At 40.1% G+C, this 20,498-nt stretch overlaps 1 protein-coding gene across 2 annotated transcripts in view; it reads left to right on the forward strand.

The window, feature by feature from the left end:
• Positions 1 to 9,191, forward strand: part of LOC101020671 (filamin-A-interacting protein 1) — a 140,757-nt gene extending 131,566 nt beyond the window's left edge. The window contains exons 4-5 of one of the 2 annotated variants that reach the window (XM_031667240.1): positions 5,707 to 5,885; positions 9,073 to 9,189. In XM_031667240.1, coding sequence (XP_031523100.1) covers positions 5,707 to 5,885; positions 9,073 to 9,085 — 192 coding nt within the window. In that variant the 3' untranslated portion in view covers positions 9,086 to 9,189. Of the gene's footprint in view, positions 1 to 5,706; positions 5,886 to 9,072 lie in introns of both variants that reach the window. The other variant, XM_031667239.1, reaches the window with a different exon arrangement.
• Positions 9,192 to 20,498: the final 11,307 nt, after the last annotated feature.

The following is a 20,498-nucleotide window of genomic DNA, read 5'->3' on the forward strand; positions in this document are numbered from 1 at the left end:
GCCTATAATCCCAGCACTTTGGGAGGCCGAGGCAGGCAGATCATTTGAGGTCAGGAGTTCGAGACCAGCCTGACCAACACAATGAAACCCCATCTCTACTAAAAATACAAAACTTAGCCGGGCGTGGTGGCAGGTACCTATAATCCCAGGTACTCGGGAGGCTGAGGCACAAGAATCGCTTGAACCTGGGAGGCCTCGGCGGTTGCAGTGAGCTGAGATTGCGCCACTGCACTCCAGCCTGGGCGAGAGAGCGAGACTCTTTCTCAAAAAAAAAAAAAAAAGTAAATAAATAATAAATAAATAAATAAACATTGGCAATTCCATCTACAACAGCTGAGACACTGAAACTCACCAAATAATGCTTCAGATATCTTACCCTGATCTTCCCAGTTTTCGATTCTTAAATCTATTCGTATTTTATATAACCACTTTGAATAGATGTTGCAATCTTTAAGGGAAGGGCCCCCAGTTGAGCTCACAAAAGACTATCAGTCCATTTACAGTGTTCTCCTCAATCCCTTCCTGGATCCTAATGCTTTCTTTGTGAGGAAAGTCACATTGCTCTGTCCTGTGGGCTCTCCTGTCTCTGTCGTCTCTGGGCACGCATTCTGATTCAACAATGTCTGAAATACCTTCCATTTTAATATCCCTATTTTTAGAAGTACTTAGATCCATTTCCGCTTTGTGTAAATCTAGTTTGGTCTTTAAGACCTCATATTTGCTTTTAAGTAGATTTCTCTTTTCCTCAATTCCTTAATACTTCTCCAGTTAGCCCTTTGCAGGTAACAGAGCTAAAAATACTTCCTGAATCATGCCTTTTTGTCTAAAACATACTGAAATTTCTCCTCAAGTTATTGTACTTCTCCACTAACTTTATTCATTAGAATAAGACTTCCAGGTACTCTCTTTCCTTAGTAAATTTTTGGCATTTGGTGTTATGATTCTCTCATTCAATTTTCCTTCCACCTCGTCCAAGTAGAATCTACATTTCCAAAGTAATAGGTGCCCATTCTACTTTCACTAGTCATTTAATAAAACCCGTTCCTCTATACTGAGCCACAGCTTGGATCCTGAAACCAAAAGCCATGTACATATAGTATCTATGATTAATGAATCTACAGAATCTTCAGAGTCTCTGGACAAGCCACATAGAGCCAAGAAAATAGACTACCTCTGTTCTCTCTTAGGAGATTGATGTAGTTCCAAACAAAATAACAAGAAACAGCATCTGGTACAGCTGATCTTTTGCTACCTATGTTATTCTTACATCCAAAACTTAAAATTGACACCTAAAACCTCACATACTAATGCTTTATAGCAGAAGAATTTATAGCCTCTACATTCTAAAGTCTGGATCTGCAGCTCTGCCTAAAAAACACACTATATACACCAATGCCTCAGTAACTTATGCATTAAGAGATGAAAAGACTGCTTTGTTGATAATGTAATTACTGTTGTGGTCAAGCTGTGCTAGTGTTTGGTGAGGTGAACATTACCCACAAAGACTTCAGCCACCTACTCCAGTGGCTTAGTCCAGAACTGTAGCTATCGCAAACAACCAGTCTCAAAAGCCTACAAGGATAGATGTAAAAAGGCTAAGGTCTACCCTCTGCCTAAGGGGCCCCAGAACACTTGATATTTCCATGTGCTGTTTTTTTCTCCAGATGTCCATGTAATGACTATCTCGTTACATTTCCCAGTCAAGCATCCGATTAGTAATGCTCCCACCTTCCTCTCCAGAATTCCTTACATGGATTGAGAGATCCTGCAGAAGAGTTTGACCCTTCAGATCACAGTGTATCATTGTATGACAGGCAGAGTAAAAACTAAGAAACGAAAGGGCTGGGCTGCACATATCCAGTTCCCTATTCCAAATACAACTTTCAAATAAGTCACCCCTCCTTCCTTTGGGAGGAGTTGGGTAGGGCCTGAAGAAAGAGGGAAAATACTGATCTTCAAATACTTTCCAAAGGATGGGGAGTCCTATTTTATGATAAAGCAGCAAGGCTCAAAAAGGGGGGAAAGTTGCTTTTTCTACATTTCTGATGATGATGATGTTTCAGCAATGTTTGACATGTTCTCTAAAATATGTTGAAAATCACATTTGTAGAAATTTGGAAAGTTCTTGGGGAGAATATTTTGTAATAGGGAATGGAGCTATTCTAATGGGAAAACCTCACGCATAGACTGTCTCTTTAAGACTACAAAAATTGACTGGGTGTGGTGGCTCACGCCTGTAATCCCAGTACTTTGGGAGGCAGAGGTGGGTGGATCACCTGAGGTCAGGAGTTCAAGACCAGCCTGGCCAACATGGTGAAACCCTGTCTCTACTAAAAACACAAAAACTAGCTGGGTGTGGTGGTGGGCACCTGTAATTCCAGCTACTCAGGAGGCTGAGGCAGGAGAATTGCTTAAACCCAGGAGGCAGAGGTTGCAGTGAGCCAAGATTGCACCACTGTACTCCAGCCTGTGCAACAAGAGCGAAACTTCATCTCAAAAAAAAAAAAAAAAGAAAAGAAAAGAAAAAAAAGACTACAAAAAATTATTGGAAGATATAAAAATACAATTAGCAATTCCTGATGATCTCAGATAATATCAGCCACCCATTAACATGGGCTTCTTCACCAGTCTCTATCTGGTCACTGACTCCTAAACAAGGGAAGTGGAGATCTGGGAAAAAGATAATGCGAGCAGTCTCTCTTTTATTTTGGGCCCCAGAAATGACTCACTCACAATGAACACATCATGCAATTATAGAGAGAACTTAATCCTCCTTATAACTGAAGGGTAAACAGAAAACTAAAGGGGAATAGCTCTAATGCTGAGACCCTGTGGAGTTACCCCATGGGGTTTCCGGAAGTTGGTTGTGAGATTGAGAACTGATTTTAAATATGTCTGTTTCAACTAGAACAATTGGTTCTCAATTGGGGTGGTGGTGGATTTTTCCCTCTAGGGAACATTTGGCAGTGTCAGGATAGTTTAGTTGTCACACAGGAGGTGGTGCTTACTGGCATCTAGTGGACAGAGGCCAGGGATGCTGCTAAACATCCTCCAGCTCACAGCACCCTGAAATAAAGATTTACCTGGCCTCAGCAGTGCCAAAGTTGTGGAACACTGAACTAGAATTCAAAGGGAAGAATAGGATAGTGAGTAGCATAGGGAAATATCAAGATTGTCAGATTTGGTCCAATTTAACAAACACTTACTGAACATCAACTTTGTACCAGGGCCTGTACTCAGCACCAGAGTCTAAAAAGGTGGTCAAGGCATGATCTCTTTAAAATCATATAACCTGGCCAGGCCTGGTGTGGTGGCTCGTGCCTATAATCCCAGCACTTTGGGAGGCCAAGGCAGACAGATCACCTGAGGTCAGGAGTTAGAGACCAGCCTGGCCAACCTGATGAAAACTCATCTCTACTAAAAATACAAAAATTAGCTGGGCATGGTGACGTGCCCTGTAATTCCAGCTACTCAGGAGGCTGAGGCAGGAGAATCGCTTGAACCCAGGAGGTGGAGGTTGCAATGAGCTGAGGTCAAGGTCATGCCACTGCACTCCATCCTGGGCAACAGAGTGAGACTTGTCTCAAATAAATAAATAAATAAATAAATAAATAAACAATAAAAAAATCTTATAACCTGACCAGAGAAAGAGGCACAAAGACTTCTTTTTTATTTTGTATTTATTTATTTATTTTTTTGAGACAGAGTCTTGCTCTGTTGCCCCTGCTGGAGTGCAGTGGCACAATCTCCGCTCACTGCAAGCTCCGCCTCCCAGGTTCACGCCATTCTCCTGCCTCAGCCTCCCAAGTAGCTGGGACTTCAGGTGCCTGCCACTATGCCCGGCTAATTTTTTGTATTTTTAGTAGAGACGGGGTTTCACCGTGTTAGCTAGGATGGTCTCGCTCTTGATCTCCTGACCTTGTGATCCGCCCACCTCGGCCTCCCAAAGTGCTGGGATTACAGCCTGAGCCGCCGCGCCCGGCCCAAAACCCAGTAATAATATTTATGGGTTGTTGTTGTTGTTGTTGTTGTTTTGCCTTTTTTTGGTTTTGTTTTGTTTTGGTTTTGGTTTTTGAGATGGAGTCTTGCTTTGTTGCCCTGGCTGGAGTGCAGTGGTGTGATCTTGGCTTATTACAACCTCCACCTCCTGGGTTCAAGTGATTTTTCTGCCTCAGCCTCCCAAGTAGCTGGGATTACAGGCATCTGCCACCACGTCCGGCTAATTTTTGTATTTTTAGTAGAGACAGGGTTTCACCATGTTGGTCAGGCTGGTCTCGAACTCCTAACCTCAAGCAGTCCACCCGCCTCAGCCCCCCAAAGTGCTGGGATTATAGGCATGAGCCACTGTGCCTGGCCCCTGTAATAATATTTGGTAAGAACTCTTTTAGAGATATGTACTGTCCACAAGTTCTGAAATCCTCCCTATATTTAGCATCTCTTGAAAAACAGAGGACTTTGGATCCTACATATACTTTTCCTAGAAATGCAGATAGCTGCAAGCTTTAAAAACAGATTGTGATGAAAATTACTTTCCAGGGGAGAAGCCTGGTGCATGTACATGCTGAGATCTTAATTTTTCTATTAGGAAGGGTGTTATCCTCTTTCTGAGTATAGAGCTTTGTGCTATCTCATAAAACCCTGAAAGAGTTGTTCTCCTGCAAGTTTAGGAACCCAAATGACCAATAAACAAATGAAAAAGTGTTTGAACTTTATCAGGTAAGTGAGTATTAAAATCACAATGAGCGAACACCACACACCCATCAAAATGGTTAAAAGGTTTTTGTTGTTGTTATTTTTTGAGATAGAGTCTCCATCCGTTGCCCAGGCTGGAGTGCAGTGGTGAGATCTTGGCTCACTGCAACTTCTGCCTCTAGGAATCAAGCGATTCTCCTGCCTCAGCCTCCTGAGTAGCTGGGATTACAGGCATGTGCCACCACATCAAACTAATTTTTGTATTTTTAGTAGAGATGGGGTTTCACCATGTTGGTCAGGCTGGTCTTGAACTCCTGACCTCATGATCTGCCTGCTTCAGCCTCCCCGAGTGCTGGGATTACAGGCATGAGCCACCACGTCTGGCTAAAAGTTTTAAAAATACTACGTGTTGACAAGGATGTAGAACAATCAAAACTCCTAAACATTGGTTGTAGGAGCATAAATGGGTACAGCTTCTTTGGAAAATTGCTTGGCATATCCTATGACCCATATTTGGTCATATCCTATGACCTATATTTCACTCATAGGTATATCTAATAAAGCTACATATACACATATCCTATGACCCATATTTCACTCATGGGTATACACCTGACACATATGCTATATGTTCACTAAAGGACATGAATTAGAGTATTCAGAACAGCATTATTTGTAATAGACCCAAGTTGGAAACTACCCAAATGGTCATCAACAGTAGAATGGATAAAATTGTGGTATATCCCACCACCCTTAAAAGGGAAAAAAGTTTAGGAACCATATATATGTTTACAAGAAAGCCAGAAAGCCAGAAGTTATTGCAACATTATTATGGTTGGTTTATACAGCCAATTGGCATAAAGAAACTGATACAATGGGGGAAATAGTAGTGAATACCAGACTCACTGTTCTCGCTTTCAGGTAATAAGTCACTAGACCCATGTCAACAAATTGTTTAGAGTCCTATGCAAATGCAATAAAATATTAAGCTCTTTCCCATGTTTGCTTATTCAGCTGGACAGACTTGAGGAAAAACAGAAAGAAACCTACCGGCGCATGCTAGAGCAGCTGTTGCTGGCCGAAAAGTGTCACAGGCGCACCGTGTACGAGTTAGAGAACGAGAAGCATAAACACACTGACTACATGAACAAGAGCGACGACTTCACCAACCTGCTGGAGCAGGAGCGGGAGAGGTAATGCGTACACACACCACCGGTCACATCTGGATGCCCATAGCCCTTTCATGTCTGCCCCTCCCTTCAGGGATCAGTCTTTCAGCCAGGGGTACTGTGGACAGGTGCCCAGCGTCGAATGCCGATTTCTGAATGGGTGGTAACCATAGAGAATGATACTGAATTTTACCTGAGATTGTTACATGAATGGTTTGGGGGTTGCATATAGGTAGGGCATCACATTCCCACAAGGATGTTAAAAGCCATGAAACCGTAAAGCTGGAAAGAAACTCAAGGACTTTATATTTACACTTGATCAATGAAGCACCTACATTTGAAAAGTCTTTCTACAAATTGCTTTCTATTTGAACTAATCTAGTTTTTCTTTTTGGGGCGGGAATCAGCTTTTCAGGAAGTCAAATTATTAAACTTAACAATTATAAATGAATCCTATTCATTTTTAATACCAGTGTAGAAAATGTTACTATTTGGCTGTGTATAAATCACTTAATGACTAGAACTACCTGCTGAACTTTCTAAAGGCTGCATAACTTTTAAAACTTGGGGTAAAAAAATAAACCAAAGCAACTAAAAACTGACACATTTAGCCTTGATGTTTATTCTTGTAGGTATTTATTTAGTCTTCTAAGACCAAGGATTGCCACAACTGAAGCAGAGACCCCAAATTTTAAAATGTTGTAATTCACTCTTCTATACCATCTGTTTTCTTTTCCCAGTATCTTTTAAATTATTATCTCCCTTCTCTTCCCTAGGCTGAATGCTCGTGTCTGTGAATTCCACAGACTTTGAAACCAATGATATTGAATCCCCATGCTTTGAGTTACCAAGCATGTCTGCTTTTGTGTTTAGAGCTTGCAAATTGAGAACCACTAGGGAACAGCTTTACCTACCCCAACTGTATTATCTATTTAGTTACAAAAAAGAGATCTAGTTTTCCCAGATTAGTGTATATATGAGAAGAAGCGATCACAATTAGACAGTAAATAAAAGCATAAAATAGAACAGGTTTGGGTTAAACATTTTTAAAAAATTATTGGTAATGTTTATTTATTATTGGATTTGGTACATCCCTTGCGGAAGGAGAAATGGAAAAGTGAACAATGGCTAAATTGTTGTGTACTGTATCCCAGACTTATGTTTGTCTTAAGTTCCTGTTAAGCTCAGGTTAACTAGCTTCATGTTTGAACACATAGACTAACTGATTTGACATCTTGGAGTAACCAGTGAAAATAAATCCCACCTCCTCAATCTCTGAGAACTTTCCAACCTCAAGCTATAGATATTGCAAACATGGTTCTAAGGAGAGTACATATACAGTCATGTGTTAATGAAGGGGATGCATTCTGAGAAATCCATCATTAGGTGATTTCATCATTGTGTGAACACCATAGAGTACGCTTTCACAAACTTGGATGTATAGCCAACTGCACACCTAGGCTATATGGCACAGCCTGTTACTCTTAGGCTACAAACCTGTACAGCATGTTACTCTACTGCATTCTGCAGGCAACTATAACACAATCGTAAGTATTTGTGTATCTAAACATATCAAAGGTAAGGTAAAAATGTGGTATTATAATCTTATGGGATACAAGGGGGGAAATGGCCGTGAATACCAGACTCACTGTTCTCCCTTTAAGGTAGTAAGTCACTAGACCCATGTCAACAAATTATTTAGAGCCCTATGCAATTGAAATAAAATATTAAGTGTATAATTAATATTAATGGTAATGAATATAAAAGTACTCTGTGGTGGCTGCGCATGATGGTTTGCACCTGTAATCCCAGCACTTTGGGAGGCCGAGGCAGACAGATCACCTGGGGTCAGGAGTTCGAGACCAGCCTGGCCAACATGGTGAAACCTGTCTCTACTAAAAATACAAAAATTAGCTGGGTGTGGTGGTGCACACCTGTAATCCCAGCTACTCAGCCTGATGCAGAATTGCTTGAACCCGGGAGGCAGAGGTTGCAGTGAGCCGAGATCGTGTCATTGCACTCCAGCCTGGGCAACAAGAGCGAAACTCTGTCCCCCCCCCAAAAAAAAAGTGCTCTGTGAACTATCATGCTCTCTTGTGCTGCCTCAGGCACACTACCATCATATATGCAGTCCCTTGTTGACAGAAGTGTTGTTATGTGGCTCAAGTCTCTATCTACAACAGTCATCTGGTTAGGTGTTCTGTGTTGGAATGTGGTCAGATAAAAAAGTAGCAACTTGATATAGACTTTTCAGAATATCGAAAATCAAATAATTCTAAGAGCACCTGTGCAAATTATTTTTCATTACCTCATAAATTACTTGATTTAGAACCAGATATCTGTCTTTTCTTCAGCTTCCCACCTAAGCTAAATGCCTGAGGTAGTATAAGGTCAGTTACCGAGTCATTGGTTTGATAAAAGTGTGTAGATGGAGTGACCATACTTGTTTTTTGTTTTCCTAATTTTTGTGTTCTGTGAGAGTAATTGAAATAATACATGCCAGAGAGCATGATCGTTCACAGAGTAATTTTATATTCAGTATCCACTAAGCCTATGCAGAATGTGTTTATTTAATACCTTCATGTTGGTTAACTCTAGATTAACAATTTTAATCCCCATCCTCTTGTAGAAATTGTTAATTTTATTAAAACAATTACAGGCCGGGCGCGGTGGCTCAAGCCTGTAATCCCAGCACTTTAGAGGCCGCAGACCGGTGGGATCACGAGGTCAGGAGATGGAGACCATCCTGGCTAACATGGTGAAACCCCGCCTCTACTAAAAAATACAAAACTAGCCGGCTGATGCATGGCTTCGTAGTCCCAGCTACTCGAGGCTGAGGCAGGAGAACGCGTGAACCCAGGAGGCGAGCTGCGAGCTGAGATCCGCCACTGCATCTCCAGCCTGGCGACAGAGTTGCAGACTCCCGCCTCAAAAACACTCATAATAGCCTCTCCTGAAAGTGCTATGTAGAAGCCGAGTTAAAAAAAACTTAAAAAAAATTACCCTGACATGCTTTTGACACTTTCATCAGCACCACTGGGATATGTCACCAAACTTTCACGTTTTAGATAAGAATTCACTAAGAGACCTTTGACTCTCACTTAATTTTCACACCACTTTATGTTTTAAAATACTTTTTCATGGAATCAGTTATACTTGAGTGCTTAAATCTTTTTTTTTTTTTTTTTTTTCTGTCAACGTTTTATCTTAGCTCAACACTCTGACCACCAGTGCACACGCCGTGGGCACTCTCTGACAGACACTTTATTCTAAATTAAACATCCCTAGTAGGACCTGATTGATAACTTAAGTTGGCATCTCTGAATTTCTCTGCGTTCTGCGGCGACCACCGTGACTTGCTTGCCAAGTTCCCGGGGCAGCGAAGTCTGGGATTTTTCAAAGGTCAAGCCTGGGATTCCTGCTACCCTTTGGAAACTGCCCCGCTAAATCTGCTTTGGGTTAAATCCTCTTTTTGAAGTAAGCGGTCATAATTAGATCTACTTATGAGAGCTGGCAGGAGGCTGACCCCGAGACTTTCTTTCCCGCGGGCCAAGTTGCCGGGGAGCCCCTCCCCAGCGCGTACCACGGACCACGGACCTCGCTCGGCCGGGTTGCCGCATCCCTGGGGCTCTGCCAGAGAGCCTCTCCAGGAGGCTCCCGCCGAGGCGCAACGCGGCCACAGCACCTGCAGGGGAAGCTGGACTGCAGCTAATAAGGAAACGGCATTTCTGAGAACAAGTGGGAGTCCTCGTGTCCTGTAGACTGTTCCAAGTCCTTTATTTGCTTTTTGTTTTGCACTCCCTTCCCCTTTTCCCGAAAAGTCCCTGTGAGCAAAAAGCAGAGCCAAGAACTTTGCTTCGGAAACACTTCCCTTTGTTTCTACAGTGAACATGAGTAAGGGAAGAAAGTGAAGTTTGAGATAAGCCTGAGTGGTTTTCTCCTAATAATCACTCACTCAGCTTCTCCCGCCGGTGGTGAGACTCTGCAGGCTGCCTCCATCCCAGGCGGCTTATTGATTTGGTGGTGGAGGGGTGAGGTTGGGGGCGGGGCAGAGCAGAGACTCTCCGGGTACCAGAACCTTTTCAGCTCCATTCTCCACATTTGTCCTGCTCTGTAAGGGTTTCTCACCTCTTCCAGAAAAATGGTTAAAGACAACAAAAAGGAACTCAGGCTCACAAGATCAGTAGTAGCTGTTGATAAGCCATCCAGATTCAGATGTTTGATGAAGCCAGGAGTCTGAGGCCCTGAATATTGCAAAAGATTTTGAGATCAGCCCTTTCAAATCCCTCATTGAGGCACTGAGGCCTAGAACAATTATGTAACTAAACCAAGATCACACAGTGCAGGCCACCACTCTAGCACTTGTGGGCAAGTGGATGCTTTGTGCAAAAAGTTTCATTTTTGTGTGTAGGTTCCCCACCCCCACCCTCTTTATCCAAACTGTGACACAAAATTTTAAAAGGCAGAATGACTGTTACCGTGAAGATATAAGCACAGAGATATTAGGACCAGGGTGTCTCTAGAATGTCAAGATAGAAGCTTTGGCACAGTGGTCTCTTGGGAGGAGCAGCCTGGGACTTGTTTTGAAGTTGAGTCTGAATAGCACACACAGTGTTTTACTTAGCTTACATTCTATTGGGGTAGTTATCATGGAAAGTTAATGAGGTTTATGGGGGCGCTTAATAAAGCCCTCCTCCAAATTAACTCCCTTGTTTTGCCACTGACCTATACCCTATACGTGTGAAAACTATACAAATTATTTTTCACTTTTCAGGAATTGTTTAATTCATCTTATATAAAAATTGCACAAATTAAGTACCTAAAATGGGCAATATATTGTTCTGGGCTTCCTTTATTCTAAGTCAACAAACTGTGATCATAATTTGTTGCCATCATTTACTGCATATTTGTTTTTACAAATTAAAATTAGAGTCCCAAATTAAAAAGAGAAAACACCATTTTAAAATGTTTTGGCTTAATTAGCACTGTTAATAAAGACAAAATACTTTTTATTGTATTAATTCAGGCTGCGTAAAGAAAGCCCCCTTGTCTAAATGCTATATTTAGTTTGGTCCATATTTCAAGTCAACTTGACTTTTAAAGGCATAATTCTGAGCACATGAGATCACCTTCAGAGTCTGTACTTTATTCTCTGCCTGAACTGTAAGACTTGTGATTTTAATCTTAAGCTTCACTAGGGCTGCTCCAAGAATGTCAAAATAGAGAGAACACAGTTACATTAAAAAGTGGTCTGGGACTTAAAGAAATATTTGAGGGAAATATATGTGTGTGTGTGTGTGTATAAATGATATGGAGGAGTGCTGTCTAGATCTATCACTGCAGATACAGATTTTAAAACTTTTGGATTTTATAGGCTCAGCTGGAACTACATAAATAATTACATCATCATATAATATTGCAGCAAGCCTTCCAAGTGTAAGTTAAGTTTTTTAAAGTACAAATCAGCATCTCAAGAGAAATCCCTTAACCTGTGAAGGAGAGTAAGAGCAGGGGCTTGAATGGAAGGGAAGCTTTCAAGCCCCATTTTGGTATTCTTCCTTTAAGTCAATGTGAACAGGGGGTTGGTCATGTATCTGGTGGATGATGGGACAGTCTGCACTCTTATACTTTCCTATGTGGGGGAATGACCAGTCAAAATCAACTGTTTTTGAAAACTTGCTCTAGTGGACTGGGATCTTTGGAAATATTCTTGATCCACTTTATAGAAAAAGATTCATGTCTGGTTCCCTGGAACATTATTCTTAAGTTTCTTAGGTTTAGTGGCCATATCTTAAAAGCATGTTAACAAAATGGACTTTTCTCACTGGTAGCTCAGAGAATCTAAATAAAGCACTATGTAGAAAAAGGTTGCTTATGCTTTGTAAATGCTCAAGTCTTAACAAGCAGAAAGTAATCCATATGTGTAACATAACAGCAGAAAACAACTGAGCCTTCTTCTTTGTGATTAGCACTCTGCTAGAAGCCGTTCAAAAGCAAAGTTAACTTTTATTGACCCCCGGATAAGCTAGACACATGTACCAACTTGTTTAATCCTTACAAAACTATAAGATGTGTAATTATTAGCCCCTTTTAGCAGATGAGGAAGCAGAGAAGTTAAATTCCTTCCCCCAAGGACACTTGCCAATAATTAATTGGCAGAATCAGGGTTTGAATTGAGTTTTTTTCAGTAAGAAAAAAATAACTTTTCCCACTCCTAACTTCTTACCTTCTGATAAAAGTGAAAGCCTTATTTCTTCAATGCACACAGGGAGAAAGGTGACTTGGAAAGTGGACCAGTGACTTGAACTGCATACCTATTCTGTTGCCTGTTTAGGATTCAAATTCACAGACCTTCTCTTGGTCATAAGACATACCGCCTAATATCAGTATCCCACCGATGAAGGAAATTGTTGGGAATAGACAGTTTTCAAGAAAGAAGAGGAATTAGAATTCAGAGGCCCAATGACCCAGCTGGAGTATGTTCTATAGTTTCTGAAATAATGCAGAATCAAACACCACCTTCCATTTCCTCTTACCCTTAAAATATGCAAATCCCACTTTCTACTGGAAAAATGTAATTAAAGTAAAGGAGGCTGAGGTGACGAGGTGTTACCCCAGGGCATAGCTAGAGTGTCTGTTTTGGGTGATAAGGTGGGTGCGAGGTGGTATAAAGAAAGTGAAGATACATCTTACTTGAAGGGACCAGGAAAGTAACTTAAAAAGGTAGCTTCCCAGGGTTGGAAAGTTTGGGGTTAGAAGAGTCACTTCTTTTAAAAGACCCAGGATAGTAACATACCTACTATCAGTGCTGTGGAACTAGTAGCATGTTGCTGATCTACCAGGCACACCCCTGGATTAAATATGAAGGAGCCCATTAAAAATGCTTTTGAGGTTCATTTCACCAGATTCCACCTATACAAAGATGCTGGGTCTTGGATGGATGTGAGCTTTTTCCCAAGCTTCATAGCACTGTCATTCTCAAAGTTAATGAGCTAACAGCCTCTGATTAAAGACTCTTTAAAGTCTTAGTATTATAATGTTAACAAGGATGCCTACGAAAATGGGTTATCTGACTCACAGAAATTTCTAATTAATCAAGGTTATGCCATGAATTAATTTACTTTTACTGCTATAGAAGATATTTCTCAAATACATTTTACTTTCTTTTAAAAAATTTAAAATATACCACAAAATCCAATTAAGTCATATTTGATGATTCAGGATCTTATAGTGCTACTACCTGGATGACTCTGTACCTTATAAACTCAGAGCCTATTAGATTATATTTAAATCTAAATATCTGTTCTGATCACGTTTTACTACAGATAAAAATGGTGAGGATTTTTTCTAGATTTTAGGGCTTAACTTGGTTTAACTGAGAATTTTAGTTAATTAGATTCAATATATTTAGGCTTTTATAACCACCACCACCACCACGATCATAGCAATAGAACTTGGACCAGAAAGAACCCTAATGACATTGTGGAGTGGCATTGCTGTCTGGTGTAAATATCCAGGGTTCCTCATCTTGCACCAAGTGGTTTAAGGACACGGACACATGTGAGTGGGTTAAGGAGTGGAAAGTTTAATAGGCAGAAGAAAGGAGAGAGGAGAGCAGCTGTCTCTCTCTTGTGAGAGAGAGGTGCCCAAAAAGGAAAAGACGGCTGACCACAGCAGATTTTATAGGCAGGCTTCAGGACGCAGTGTCTGATTTACATAGGGCTCACAGATTGGTTTGACCAGGTGTGACGTTTACACACCCTAATCTTATTATGCAAATGTTTTTCCACTTGGCCAGCACCAGCTTGTCTGCTCCTTACTGTACATGAGGCTGGCAAAAAGATGACACTGCCATTTTGAACAGGCCTAGTCACAGGTAGTATATTCCTATGGGCACAACTGGGGACATTCACCTGTGCGAGCTTCCAGCTTGCTTGTTTATGTCTGCAGCTCGATTTTATGGGCTGCTCTTGGTTAGAAAAAAAAGAGCTGGGGGCTGTTTTTCATTAAAAAGAAAACCTTACCAAGGACTTCCGTACTCTCACTATCTGCCTAAGTAATTTCTTTGTAACTCCTATGTCAATTGTACAAAAGGATGAGATAATAATCAAAGAAAACTGACTACAAGAAAAAAAGTGTTGAAAGGGAGGGCTTGAGCGAAAATGGGCAAGAAATGTACTTTACTGTAAATGATTTCAACAAGCTGTGTAAGAATGCCTTAGTCCTGGTGTTTGATATGCCTTATTTTAGAAAAGTCCTAAGAAAAGCAACAGTGGAGGACAGTATTTGGCATTTAAATATGAGAAATAGTGGGAACCCAGTAAGGGTAGATGTTCGTGTTAGCAGACTTTCTCTAGATCTGAACCAGTCATTGAGAGAGTTTATCTTTTTAAATACATTTTTAAATTTTTTTATGTTTTAGAGTTGGTGTCTTGCTCTTTTGCTCAGGCTGCATTGCAGTGGTGTGATCAAAGCTCACTGCAACGTCCAGAGAGTTGATCTCTTTCAAAAAGTTTTCAGGATATCACCAGATAGTCCCTGAAACTCTTAAGTTCCTGATTTGCTGAAAAGGCCTCTACTGAGAGAAATGGAGGCAGCTCCTTTCACATTGCTGTCATTCTTTTTGTCATGTGGCCCTGTAAATTCTGGTCACAACCAGTTAGAGAAGTTGACAACTGTCCTGGACAAAGGTCACAGAGGTCTCCAATGCAAGTGCCTCCAGAGCCAGCTGACCCAACTCTTCAGCATACATGGCATGAGTGGTTGAAACTGCTAGACTGAAGAGACCATTCTCTGATTACTAGAGAAAGGTAAAGTTTCGCTCAGACTAATTGACCCCATTTTACTTTGTAGACCCAGTGTTGTCAATTCTTAAGTTTCAGAAAATGATAGAACTCTGATTTTAGTAAGATATTCCAGTTTTTCAATGTTGACTCAAATTGATAAAATAATGTGTGGTGAACAAAGCCGTCTCCTGGCCACTTTGTCTTTAAAGTGGCTGGTTTACAACCTTTGATGGCCTAGGCATTAGAGAGACTAAGGTGGATGAGGTGGCAGGGCATGTGCTGTCTGATGGTGGTCAGTTAATCCATTGAGACCCTCATGAGGCATACAAAACAGAAAGAAGAAAGGACAACAGTAGCCTAGAAAACCACCCAAAACCAAGCAACAAACAAACAGAAAACCACTCCAGAACATAGAAATTCTCAGAGTGAAGAAAGCCACGTCATATCTGGGGTTACAATGGATGCCTATTTCTGAAGGGATGACAAGCATTGGGCCATAAGCATTGCTGTTGGGTTATTGGAACTGCAGGTGTATGTTAAACAATGATGAACAATATTACAGTTCTCTTTGGGCCTGTTTGACTGTGGAGACAGTTTTCTGTATTTATTCACTTTTTAGGATGTTCTTTCTAAGAACTCCCATCATCTTAAGTAACCTGGGTGGCTCTGCTCTTACAACCTCAGAGACCAAGGGTTACAATAATGAAATTGTTATAGCTTTCACATTATCATTTGCTTATGCTCAATTATAAAAAATGTACTATAGCATGATAGTAATTGGATGTTTTCACCTAGTATTTTCTATTTCCTTGTGACCTGTGCCCATTTGAGTAGTCACCCAAGAGCAACCACTGCCTCAAGAGAAATTTGTCGCGACTAAAGGGGAGAACAGAAATCAATATCTGGTATATAGGATCAGAAGCAAGGTTCCAGGTATAGCATTAGACAGAATATGTAATCAAGTGGATCCAATTTTTATCACCCCTCTTCTTTCCCATTTAGATAAGATATTCTCTGAGAGGATAGAAACAAGGAAGCAAGAGAAGTTTATGCTGTAGGAAGGGGTAGTCCAAAATAAGAGGCTCTGTTTGGTGCTTTTTTGTGGAGAGTGGGTGGGGGACAAAGATGGACAGTAATATAAAACCCAAAGAGGGTTAGTGTGGAGAATTCTAGACTGAGGGGATTACCAGGTGGAATCCAAGAGAATCTTAGTTTGCTTGGTCTGCCATAACAAAATACTATAGACTGTAGCTTAAGCAATAGAAATGTATTTTCTCACAGTTCCAGAGGCTGAAAGTACAGGATGCCAGAATTGTTGGGTTCTGGTGAGACCTCTTCTGTTGGCTTGTAGATGGCTGCCTTCTCCCTTTGTGCTCACGTGGGCTTTTTCCAGTTCACATGTATGTAGAGAAAGCTCACTCTCTTCCAACTCTTATAAGGCCACCAATCCTATCAGATTAGAACTCCAACCTTATGACCTCATTTGACCTGAATCACCTCCTTAAAGTCCTGTCTCTAAATTAGAGCACATTGGGGATTAGGGGTTCAGCATATGAATTTTGAGAGGCACAAATTAGTCTTTGGTCCCTCCATGAATTCAGGAGAAAAAGAGTAAAAATGGTGTCCAATATGTTTAGTTGGAGAAATCTTGATACAGCCTCAGTTTCCTGCCACTCTAAAAGAATATCTAGATTTTTCCCTATGCCTTTGAAAGGCCATGGAAGTAGCTGAGGCAGGGCTTGTCAAGAGCGTGGAACTGCGACTGACTTGGATCAGCAACTTGGACAGATTGGCAACTGAGATCAGAGACCACAGTGTGCATTTAGAGGATGCCTGTGTGGAAGAATGATGAGCAGATGACCTCTCAGCCACCTTCCTGATGGTTCCAGAAGTTAGTCACACTCCAGAAATGAGGACTTGAAGCCCTAGAATGAACTCAGGAGATCATGACTTGACTGAAGTCTGAATTTACTAAAGGAAACTAGGCTTGGGTGAGCATACCCAGAATTAACTAAGATGAAGTTTCTGTCACCTGTGGAATGGGACCCCAAATAGAAATTATAAAAGATATAGAAAAATGAAGATCGTTGTATTTCTCGCACACATGAGTATGAGGCCTGCAATTAGTACCACTTCATGGGTAAAATAATCTGTATGTGTGCTGAGGAGAAATAATGCAGTATTGAGGCATTTCAGATTAGATATGATGTGCTTCTAAATATCTTGTGACCTTCAGAGGATCATCTGAACTAAGTTTTACCTCTTCAACTGCAGTCAATTTCTTCTCTAGGTTACTCTAGCTACACAGTGTGAGACCCTCATGAAATCTGTCACCTAGAGACAGTTATTTTCTTAGTCTCCTGCATTTCATTTAGAGACAGATAACTCTGAATTCAGTTACTAAGTCTATCACTTATGGTCTATGACTTTGGATAGGTTATTTAACCTCTCTGATTTTTGGTTTCCTCTTAAATAGAATGGGGATAACTAAGTACCTATCTCATAGCATTTTATGTTCATGAGATAATGAATATATAGCCCCATTCATAAGGCATAGCATGTAATACCTAAAGGGATAATTTCTTTTACTTATCTGTGTATTAAACTCTTGCAGGAAAACAATACAAATTTCACTAACTCATGATTTACAGTTTATCAAACTAAGACATTTTGAGAACAATGCAATGCGTAGCAAAAGTAAACTCTTCTATTGTTTGAGGGTAGTTGTTTTTGTATTTAATTACATGTAGACTCAGGAAAACTGAAAACCTACTGCAGTTAGAGACTTCAGTAAAGGGAAGTAGCAAAGTACAAAATTACACGGAATCAATAAGCAAAAAATCAATAGTTTTCATATTTCCAAATGACAAAATAATATAAACTATATTACATATAAACTATATTAAATATAAAACAAGACCTACATAAAGAAGAATCTTAAATGCTACATAGAGACATGAAAAAGACTGAGACCAATGGAAAGGATCATATTCTAGGACTGGAGGACTCAACATCATAAAGATGTCAAAGACCTGGCACAGTGGCTCACTCCTGTAATTCCAGCACTTTGGGAGTCTGAGGCAGGCAGATCACTTGATCCCAGGAGTTCAAGACCAGCCTGGGCAACATAGTGAAACCTCATCTTAAAAAAAAAAAAAAAAAAGTAGCCAGGTGTTATGGCACACACCTGTAGTGCCAGCTGCTTGGGAGGCTGAAATGGGAGGATCACTTGAGCCTGGGAGGCAGAGGTTGCAGTGAACCAAGATTACACCACTGCACTCCAGCTTGGGTGACAGATTGAGACCTTGTCTCAAAAACAACAACAACAACAACAAAAAAACACAAAACAAAACCCCTCAAGTCTCCCAATATTAATTCACAAATTTAATGTAATCCTAATATCAAATTTTTAATGTAATTCTAAAAATACCTTTTTTTAAAGTATGGGAACTAAATTAAGGGATTCTAAAGTTCATATGAAAAATACATAAGCGGCTGGGTGGGCATGGTGGCTCATGCCTGTAATCCCAGTACTTTGGGAAGCCGGGGTGGGTGGATCACTTGAAGTCAAGAGTTCGAGATCAGCCTGGCCAACATGGCGAAATGCCATCTCTCCAAAAAAAAAAAAAAAAAATTTCCTGGGCATTGTGGTGTGTGCCTATAATCCCAGCTACTAGGAAGGCTGAGGTAGGAGAATCACTTGAACCCAGGAGGCAGAGGTTGCAGTGGGCCAAGATCATGCCACCACATTCCTGCCTGGGCGACAAAGTGAGACTCCACCTCGAAACAAACAAACAAACAAACAAAAAAACAAAAACCCATAAGGAAAAATAGTCAAATTTTGAAACCAAAAACAAGTAGAAACAAAAAATTTTCCAGCAAAAACAAAAACTCATTTTAAAGCTACAGTTCATAAAATAGCATGGTATTGGTACATGGACAGACCATTAGAGCTGATGGAACTTCTGGAGATAAGATTATATAGATATAAAAATGTAATATATTTTAAAGATGGCATTCCAAATCAGTTGGCACAAGTTGGGTCCCTTAGTAATGACCATTATTATAGTCATCTTTTTGTATGGCTCCTATACTTTATTTGTAAACATGGGGAACAACTGATCGTATTTTAGTGAGAGTATTTTCCCCTGACCTAATCTAATGTCTACCATTTCAGGAGAACCATCCATATAACAGTTGTGGTTTGTGTCAGAAGAAACTTTAGCATTTACATTTTAAGTTTCCAAAGAACAGATAAATTCTTTATAATAAAAAATTATATTTGAGGAATAAAATAAAACTATGAAATATATAGCTGGAAAATCATGGCTTACTTTCCATTTTAAAAAGCAATATTATGATTTTTAGCCATATAAAATCTTATGAGAAATAAAATATGTGGTAACTAGAAGCATCATTTGGAAGAGGAAGTGCTGGAGTTATTTTGCTAAGGTCATAAGTTTATTGCTGTATTTCTATAAATTTGTATATTTAAAAAATAAAAAGAAGTGACAGGACACACTTTGTGTGTGTGTATATGTGTGTGTGTATATATATGTGTGTGTATATATGTGTGTGTGTGTGTGTGTGTGTGTGTATATATTTATTTTTTAAGACAGACTCTTGCTCTGTCACCCAGGCTGGAGTGCAGTGGTGTGATCTCAGCTCACTGCAACCTCTGCCTCCCAAGTTCAAGCGATTATCCTGCCTCAGTCTCCTGAGTAGCTGGAACTACAGGCGCCCACCACTGTGCCTGGCTAAATTTTGTATTTTTAGTAGAGACTGGGTTTCGCCCTGTTGGCCAGGCTGGTCTCGAACTCCTGACCTCAAGTGATCCACCTGCCTTACACCTGCCTTGACCTTCCAAGTGTTGGGATTACAGGTGTGAGCCACTGCGCCTGGCCTCCTCACACTTTATATCTTGAAAGGATTAAACACAGCTTAAACTTACTTATTAGAATAATCTGTAGAATATTAATTTTCTTTTCCCAACAGCTGCATAAAACAAATTGCTTTAAATGAGAAAAAAAAGCGAATATGAAGAGCTGTGCCTAATAGTCTACCAAACTGAAGGATTTAAAAGCATGCATTTTTTTTTTTACAGAAGTTGTTGTGTGTTATTTAGCATCTACCAAACTGAAGGATTTAAAAGCATGCATTTTTTTTTAACAGAAGTTGTTGTGTGTTATTTAGCAGAGTCCAGATACAAATTTACTTATTTTGAAAGTCTAGCACAGATTTACCCTATAATTTCTAGATGAAAGTAGATTGTGAGTGATTCAGTTTATGTATATAGATGAAAATTCATGCCTATTTTTCAGAGAGATAAATAAGCATTAATTAATCAGATAGTCCTCAGGAACCAGAGTAGATGAGACATTTTAAGAAACACACAATGAAAATCATCAGGAAATAACAAACAATCCAGTCAGAACGGGACTTTAACAGACAAATTTTCCATCAGTAGTTACAGCCTCAGAGTCTAGCCACGTGACAAACATTTAGACAGTGAACAACTACTGCTTTGTCGTAACAGATTTTAAAAATGCTTTCTGACCTATCAATACACTGAAACTATCACTAATCCAGGCAACTGTAACGATTAACTGTAGATCAATTCTAACTTTAACAGACGTTCTTTAAGTCAGAAATGCAAAATCGAAGTCTCCTATGGATTTTTTTTCATGAATTGAAGCATCAGTGAGATGCATACATTTCAGAGAAAATAAATTAATCCAGGTTATAGAAGCAACTGTATTAAAAGTGAACACTTCCAACAACTGAGGGGAGTTTTTGTTCCCCGCATTCCAGACTGGTTGGTTTGAGTTTTTAATTGATCTAATTGCTTATT

This window comes from Papio anubis, chromosome 6 (assembly GCF_008728515.1).
Source record: "Papio anubis isolate 15944 chromosome 6, Panubis1.0, whole genome shotgun sequence".
NCBI classification, from domain to species: domain Eukaryota; kingdom Metazoa; phylum Chordata; class Mammalia; order Primates; family Cercopithecidae; genus Papio; species Papio anubis.